We start from the raw sequence: 8,660 nt of genomic DNA on the forward strand, positions 1-8,660 counted from the left end.
TTGATGTGACGACATTAGATGACATATTTGATACTTTTGACTATGAATAAATGTTAATTCTTAAGCAACGATAGTATCATTTCATGGTTTACTTACTAAGTTACACAGAAAATCACACAAAAGGGGAAAGGAAGCAAAATGGAGCGAAGTGTTGGTAAAATAGACCTTTGTGGGAGAACTGTCACACAGTCACATGCCCGATGAATCATCAGCTCAAAGGCTGACAGTAGGATGCAAAATTGTGGCTTCTAATGGTCCATCTAATGAACCTCACATGTGCAATGGGCTGTCAAGCAGACCGTTACTAGGGGTATCCTAACCAAGCTATTAATACAAAATGACAACAAGGGCGACGAACTATCACACCTGTAACGGGCAGAAAAATGTGCTTCAGAGGACCAGCTTTTACATTTTAAATTTCAAATTTTCTGGAACTACAAATATTATATTCTAAGATTTAAATATTATTATTTTTATCAAGAACGCATTAACAGTGTATGCTTCGACTGAAGTTTATTGAGAGTTATTTTGGTCTTAAAATCAAAGTTTTGTTAAGTTTTCTTCACTTTTTAAGTAAATTTTTATTCAATGAATGAAATTAAGTATTTGATTTCAATTATCATGAACAGTTAAACCCCACAATCAAGAATTGTGGAATCCATGACGATTTTACCTAAATAAAGAATCTTTGCGGAATAAAATTTATATTGTGATTGTATGTCTTGTTAGTTCTGTCGTTTTAATTGAATTTTAATAGTTGCAAATATTAGAACATGCTCTAGGTTTGACTTGTTTGAGTAAAATAGGTGCAAAACCTAGGAAATGAGTTAATAGCAAGGATTTGAGACTGTTAAAACTCGTCTAATGATTGATGTTGTGGAAAGATTAACCTACTCAGAGTAAATGTCGATGGTTTAAGGTCAACATTTTTAGTTCAGAAGAATAAGAGTGATACATACTTAATTTGGTTGAGAAACAATTAAAATATATTATGAAGTTTGATAATTTGGTATATTGGCACTGCAAGGTTGAATTTCATATTGACCATAAATAAGTCATACAGTCTTGGTGAACACAATCATGGGTCCTCTCTTTATAAATTTCTTATTTTAAATTAATAGTGTTGAAGTTACAAGTACTAGTTGATACTAAGAATAATTTCATCAACCCAAACTTTTTCTTTTCGGGAAATAAGTAACTAATAGTAAATAATCGCATACGGCTTAGTTCTCACCTTATTCCCTTTGGGATTCGACTCCAACATTGTTGTGTTCTATATTTGACAATTATCGTGTTATACTTCTTTAATGGAGTTGTAATTTAGGTGTATCAATATAATTTCAACTCATTCACGCATCACGATCACGAGGCCCAAAGGGTTGGGGTTGCGATGATTAAGCTTTAACTAGGTACATAGACCCTTCATCGTGATCGCCAGGGTAAACACACGCAAATGCGAAAATAAAGAAATTGGGCTTCTCGAATGTGGCTCCAAGTGTGCAGACGCGAAGAACAAAGTTGGGTGAACCAGAAAAGGTTGCACAAGCCCAACTTTCAGTTGGCAAAATGTCCCGACAGAGGCTCGAGATTCGTTCGAAATCTCGTGCACGCAAATACACTATACTATCTCACCAAATTTGATATTTCAAACTCAATGGAGATATCAAAACTTTCAATGAGGGTCATCTCGACAAAAAGTGGATTCCACAGCCAAAGCTCTATTTTGGCCATAAGCCATAAGGTTGCTTGAAATAAGTTCGGAAGCCTGGGGACGTGGGCTAAATGTCCATATAGACTAACATTGATTTTGCAAAGCTAACAAGACCCTTAGAATTGCGTTCTAAGGTCGTTTACCTGAAGTTTTGACCAAAGTCAACCCATTAAACTTCAAAAGCTCCAAAATAGAAAAATTTGCATAAAAATCAAATGAACGCCCTGATGACTGAACTAGCAGTCCCAACAAGTCAAACTATAGAAAAGCTCTAAACGCCAAAACTACCCCAAACAAAGATTATAAGTATATTGAATTCAAATACATATTATATGACTTTGTGAATATATAACTATAATATTTTTAATATAAATGTATTATAAGTACTATGACTAAATTTTAAATGTTCCAGTACTATTTAAATTAATTTGCATATTATATAGTATATTATAATATGTATACTATACTGAAAAACAATTTTGTAATATGTATATTATTAAAAATGTAACATATTTTTTCAGTTACCGAAAACAGGTACTCCCTCTGTCCCAATTTATATGACTTACTTTCCTTTTTAGTCAGTCCCAAAAAAGAATGACACATTTCTATATTAAGTAACAATTTAACTATAAATTGTCTATTTTGCCCTTAATGAAATGAGTTACAGCCACACAAATTTATATCATTCATTTTGGACCACAAGTTTTAAAAGTCTTTCTTTCTTTCTTAAACTCCGTACCGAGTCAAACTACCTCACATAAAATGGGACGGAGGGAGTATATAATATGTCATATATTTTTAATAGTTATATATTTTTATATATTTCAACATCATTTTTTCGGTGAATACATGTTTAAACAGTTACATAATATGTTGAATTAAAAATGTATTATATTTTTTTTTCTCTTGTTAACGGTGTTAAAATATATTATTATATTAAAAATATGTTAGTTATATATTCACCACGTGCATTGAAACATGCCTATAATATGTATAATATAATGAATTCAAAATGTATTACAATTATCATTTGTATATATTTCTTTTATTGATGATGTCAAAAGAAATTATAATATACAATTTTCCTATGATTTTCATACACTTAGACAAAATTTTGGAAAGATCAATCTTAATATCATCAAAGAAAATAAATGTTATTTCTTCATCAAAATCCTTAAACATTAAGATATAAGTTCAAAGAAATTCTCAATTGTTTTCAATAATACTCAATCCAAAATCAAGTCATAAGTTAGGAAAATTAATTTATATTTAAAAAAAAAAAAGAGAAAAAGACGGAAGAAAAGAGAAGAAGGGGGGAGAGAGGGGGAGAAAGATGGACACTAGAGAGAGAGAGAGAGGCGGGGAGTGGGAGTGAGAGACGGAGATAGATTTTTAAGAAAATGATGTTATAGATGGAAAAACATATTCTACTACTATAAGTGGTAATTATAAGGTTAATATACTTTGTTTATGTAAAAATGTAGTTTTTGCCTCATTTATATTCTGGCGATTAAAATGAATCCACATTATTATTTAACTATTTACCCTTTTCATTCCTCTTTCATTATTTTTATTCTCTTTTTATTGAACATTCTGAAGTCTCCCAAACGGTCAAACCTTTTACATTATGTAAAATCTATTGTTGTTTGCTTAACAAAAAAATAAATTTGCTTTTTGGTGCTTTCTTCAAATTTCTAGCATCGCAACAAGTCAACATTATTTCAATATCATTATATCAACTTTTCAAATTCAGTGAAACACTATTTTGTTGTATGGAGTTGAGTGCTAGCCAGTCAAGAACTCTCACATTCAGAAGATGAAAGTGACGGAGCTGAGAATAATGTGATGGATGTGTGGGTATACTAGGAGAGACAGAATTTAAAATGGGGATATTTGAGACAAAGTGGGAGTGACTTCGATGGAAGACAAGATGTAAAAAGTGAAATTGAGATGGTTCGGGTATGTGGTAAGGATAGTGCAAAGATGTGAGAGGTTGGCTATGGATGAATTCAAAAGAGGAAAGGGTAGACAAAAAAAAAGTATTGGAGAGAGATAATTAGACAAGACATGACACCATTGCATCTTACTAAGAATATATCCTTAGATAGGAAGGTGTGGAGGAAACAAATTATTAGGGTACATGGTTAGTAGGTAGGAATGCATCTATACTAGTAAGTAGGAGTGTCTTGTCTTGTTGCTCTTACTAGTCGGCGTAGTACTACTCTTGTAGTTTTGTGTTCTTCGGTTTATGTTACTATTTGTTGTTTCATGTAGTTCAATTATAGGATTGTTGTTGTAGTATTGTTCTGCAACTATTGTTGTTTTTTGTTATTTTCTGTTGTCATTTGTACTTTCATTACGGTTTTTTCTAAACTATTTTTTTCTTGAGTCAAGGGTCTTTTCGAAATAGCCTGTCAACGTCACCTTTGAAGTAGAGGTAAAATTTGTACACATTTTTTTCTTCCTCAGACTCTACTATGTGGGACTACACTAGGTATGTTGTTGTAGTATTACTATTTTGTTTCATTATATTAACTTCTCAAATTCTTGAGCTAGGATTTATTGTTCTAACTTTATATTATATTTTTTTGTTGAAAATTTACATTGTCTACATCTTACTTTATAAGGTTTGCGCACATCTTACCCTCTCAAGATCTCACTTCTATAACTACATTGAATATGTTATTGTTATTCAATTTATATATGTCAACTAGAAAAAAATTAAGGTCTCTCTATGAAATTTAACTTTAGACCCTCAAACTTGTTGAGATTGTCCTAAACTCAAATCCTTAAAATATAGTAAAAAGTTTTTCTCGAAAAGGAAAATAACCACATGCTCTCTTTTTTACTCTTGCATATGATGATTAAAAAAAGAGTAAATTTTAGGTTTAGCAAACATAAAAATCATATTTATATGTTATAGCTATACTTTGTATAATTGCGCTCCATAGCAAACTTTATGTTTGGTATGGCTATTAATCTGTATATTTCGGTATACATATACATAAAAAAAAAAGGGAAAAAGGACAGATTTACCCCCGAACTTTAATAAATGGTACGTATATGCCCTCCGTTATACTTTGCGTCCACATAAGTCCTTGCCGTCCAATTATAGGTACACATATACCCCTCTCACTAACGGACCCCTAATTTCTTACACGTGTCTTAAACCTATTGAACTACCCGTTTGACCCTTTTTTTAACCCATAACCCAACTATTCGCCCCATAACCCAATACCCACCCAATTTCCTCTAAAATGAATCCTAATTAAAACACCCAAATCTAAAGGTCCCGTTTCTCACAACCTAGCCTAGTTCTTTCGTCGATTTCAGTTTGTTGGTCGATTCCACCTTGTCTTCGTCGAATCTATCATGTGTTGGTCATAATTTCGTAGTCACTTTTTCATCTATCTGTCGTCTCCCTCAAATCAGACCTATTAGTTTAATTTTCTTTTCTTTTTAGCTAATTAAGTAAAATAGCATCTTGGATCCCTCATTTCCAAAGTTAACCATTTTGTCCACTTGAATAAATTCAAAATAATACAACAATAACTTCACTAGCAGACACAAAATCTCAATTCAAGCCAGAAAAAAACTAGAAGAGAACTCTTTGAGTGTTTGGAAGCAGAGAAGGCAAATGGCTTGACATCGACTTCAACATCCTCATCATCAGATAACTCTTTGAAGTCCTGAAAATCTACCTCAAAGTCGTCAACAACTTCAGATTGCAAATGCTTAGAGTGATAATTGTTGGGATTTTTTTGCTTCTTACTGAGATCGAAACGACCCCATAGCAACTCGGCGGTGAGCCGGCGAGAAGTCCGGCTAGGGTCTATGTAATCGGAGATTATAGAACCACCACACATGATTTATGTATGGGTTTCTCTCACCACAAGAACAACAAAATGAGATTTTCTTTGGTTTTGACGGAAAATGTACAATTGTAAGCTATTTGGCTGCGTTTCCAAAAGATGCCAACTCTGTTTTATAAAGGGCCGAAAACGTTGCGGAGAGCCGGCACTTGTTTTTACATTGATGCCGTAGATTTGGGTGTTTTAATTAGGATTCCTTTTAGAGGAAATTCGATGGGTATTGGGTTATGGGGCGGATAGTTGGGTTATGGGTTAAAAAAAAGGGTCAAACGGGTAGTTCAATAGGATTAAGACACGTGTAAAAAATTAGGAATCCGTTAGTGAGAGGGGTATATGTGTACCTATAATTGGACGGCAGGGACTTATGTGAACGCAAAGTATAACGGAGGGCATATACGTACCATTTATTAAAGTTCGGGGGTAAATTCGTCCTTTTTCCCTAAAAAAAATATGTATTTGGGTCTATTTGTATATTTCGGTATACAAATGGGTCCTGCATTTTGTATATTTTGGTATATAAATGGGATGGCAAAAAACACGAAATGTTTGTTGCGAATTACAAATAAAAGAAACTATGGCTATAGCATTTAATTTGAATTAATAGTTTGCTATTTCATACAATTTTCCCTTAAAAAAACAAAATTAATCTAATATAAAATAATCTTAATATGTTAGAATTTGTAATTTAACTACTATATAAATAATTATTGAAAAGTATTACTATATATAATAAGTGGGAACAGAGAGGAGCTTGGGGTCAAGTTTCTCTATTTACAAATAAAGGAACTAAGTTTCTTTTATTGAGAGCACACTTCATTGACCTATCACAAAGCTGGCCCACCTACTTTTATACACTCCTCTTTCATTATTTTTAATTTTTTCCTTTTTAAATAGTAGTAAAAAATAAATTTAAAATATTACAAATTCGGTTAACTCTCAAAATTTTACGCGAACTGTATAACTAGGACGAAGGGAATAACATATATTATTAGAAAAATTACATTAAGAATACCATAAACCACAATAGTTAACAACTTGCAATATTTGAAAAACATATTAACTCTCAAAATTTCACATGTGTCACATAAATTGGGACAAATGGAGTAACATATATTATTTGGAATTTCATTAAGAATATTATTAGTCACAACTTAAAGTATTTAAAAATAGATAACATATATTATTTGAAAATAATGTAAAAAATATTATAAATCATAATAATTAACAATTTAACGGATATTGTGCCCGTGCTTGCACTTAGAAGTGAGAATGTTTAGGAGCTTAGGGTCAGTCGGTCAATTGACCGATTTGCCCTTCTTCTTCAACTTCCTCTATGAATACTATTAATTGCAACTTAAAGTATTTAAAAACATATGAATTAGAGCAATTTGGGATCAAATTTCAAAATTTACAATGAGAGGAACTTGCTTTAGGTACTTAGGGTCAAGTTTAGAAATTTATAAAGACGGAAACTAATCTGAAATTTAACCTTCATATACTACTTTATCTAATTTGAAGTGTGTGTAGTGCCTTTTCCCTAACAAACTTTTCACTTCTCTTTGCAAGTATCTAAAATTACTTCTTTGTACGTCTTTCGCTTCACTTTCCCTAAAAATATTTTTTAATTTAAAACTCAAACAATCTCAAATTTAAATTAACACTGATAATTTAGAAAAATGTGATTAACTTTCGAAATTTCACATGTACTACATAAATTGGGTTAAACAGTAACATATTATTTTTAAAATTACGTTAAAAATATTATGAATCAGACATATAAATAGACAAATAAACTAACAATTATTGGGCTCATGCTTGCACGGGCTCCATTGTATCTAGTATATATATATATAATCTTAAATAGATATGTGGCTTGATTTAACAATAAAAATACACTCTTTGTCCTAGGTTAGATAGACACTTTCTATTTTATATGATGATTAAAAAATCATTAATAGATTAATCAATTTTACTATTTTACCCTTTATTTTGGTTAATTAGCCTCTTGAAAAAAAATATTGAATCTTCAAAATTTGTTTATGCTTCCAAATGTCATATTAATTGTAAGGGTAAAATGAGAAAAGTAATTTATTAAGTAATCAAATAATATGGAACAAATATTTTAAATAAAATGTTCATCTAATTTTGTTGCATTTATTTCTGCAACCAACAAAATATAGAAACCTACTCCTTCAACGACCCAAGCTACAACAGCCTTATTAGTAATTGCAATTGCAATTACACTGTTGGTAAGCTATGGCGGAAGAAAGTGGTACCTATAGCAGAAGCAGTTGTACCATTGAGAGCACCGACGGTGTAATATTGGACGGTCGTATTTACCGGCCAACTTCAGAGGAAAATTCCAGTTTTGTTGCAGTATTAGTGCATCCTTATTCTGTGCTTGGTGGATGTCAAGGATTGATGAGAGGCATTGCTAAGGGATTGTCAAGTCGAGGTGTGATTGCTGTCACTTTTGACACTAGAGGTGCTGGGAAATCCAGTGGTCGTGCTTCCCTCACTGGATCTGCTGAAATTAACGATGTTATCTCTGTTTGCAAATGGGTTCACACCAATTTCACTACAAACACAATTATCCTTATTGGTTCATCTGCAGGTCAATCTATATTGTTGTTTGTTATTGGATCTGAGACTTGAATTATTCTTGTATTGAATTTGTGATTGATAAATAATTACAGGAGCAGCGATAGCGGGATCTGCAGTTGATGAAGTAGAGCAAGTGGTTGGGTATGTGAGCTTAGGATACCCTTTTGGTTTCACTGCTTCGATTCTTTTTGGAAGGCATCAAAAATCTATATTACAATCCCCTAAGCCAAAACTGTTTGTCATGGGTACTAATGATGGGTTTACTAGCGTTAAACAATTGGAGAACAAGTTGAAGGATGCTGCTGGACATAACACAACTCATCTTATTCAAGGAGCTACCCATTTTCAGATGGAAGGTCCTGCTTTTGATGCAGACATGGTCAACCTCATTCTTCAATTCATTACCACATTATGATCTTACCCAGAAGCTAGAGTTATACAAGAATTAGTTATGAGTGAATTCATATTTTATC

General features: G+C 32.1%; 1 protein-coding gene across 2 annotated transcripts; it reads left to right on the plus strand.

Moving 5' to 3' along the window:
- Positions 1-7,839: 7,839 nt before the first annotated feature.
- LOC125830066 (uncharacterized) lies at positions 7,840-8,607 on the plus strand. 2 transcript variants are annotated; one of them, XM_049509288.1, is made up of 2 exons: positions 7,840-8,197; positions 8,280-8,607. In XM_049509288.1, exons 1-2 carry the CDS (start codon positions 7,840-7,842, stop codon positions 8,600-8,602), a joined length of 681 nt encoding a protein of 226 aa, XP_049365245.1. In that variant the 3' UTR covers positions 8,603-8,607. The 2 variants fall into 2 exon arrangements, with proteins under 2 accessions (XP_049365245.1, XP_049365246.1); XM_049509289.1 differs by having other exon boundaries at positions 8,286-8,607.
- Positions 8,608-8,660: the final 53 nt, after the last annotated feature.

The sequence above is a fragment of the Solanum verrucosum genome, unplaced genomic scaffold (genome assembly GCF_900185275.1).
Source record: "Solanum verrucosum unplaced genomic scaffold, falcon-dt-bn FXZP01000151.1, whole genome shotgun sequence".
Taxonomy (NCBI): Eukaryota; Viridiplantae; Streptophyta; class Magnoliopsida; order Solanales; family Solanaceae; genus Solanum; species Solanum verrucosum.

Excerpts from the sequence above, each read along its gene's own strand:
- LOC125830066 (XM_049509288.1), top strand. The coding sequence starts at position 7,840 with ATGGCGGAAGAAAGTGGTACCTATAGCAGAAGCAGTTGTACCATTGAG. Across the intron at positions 8,198-8,279 it reads CCTTATTGGTTCATCTGCAG|GAGCAGCGATAGCGGGATCT; the intron begins GTCAATCTATAT and ends AAATAATTACAG.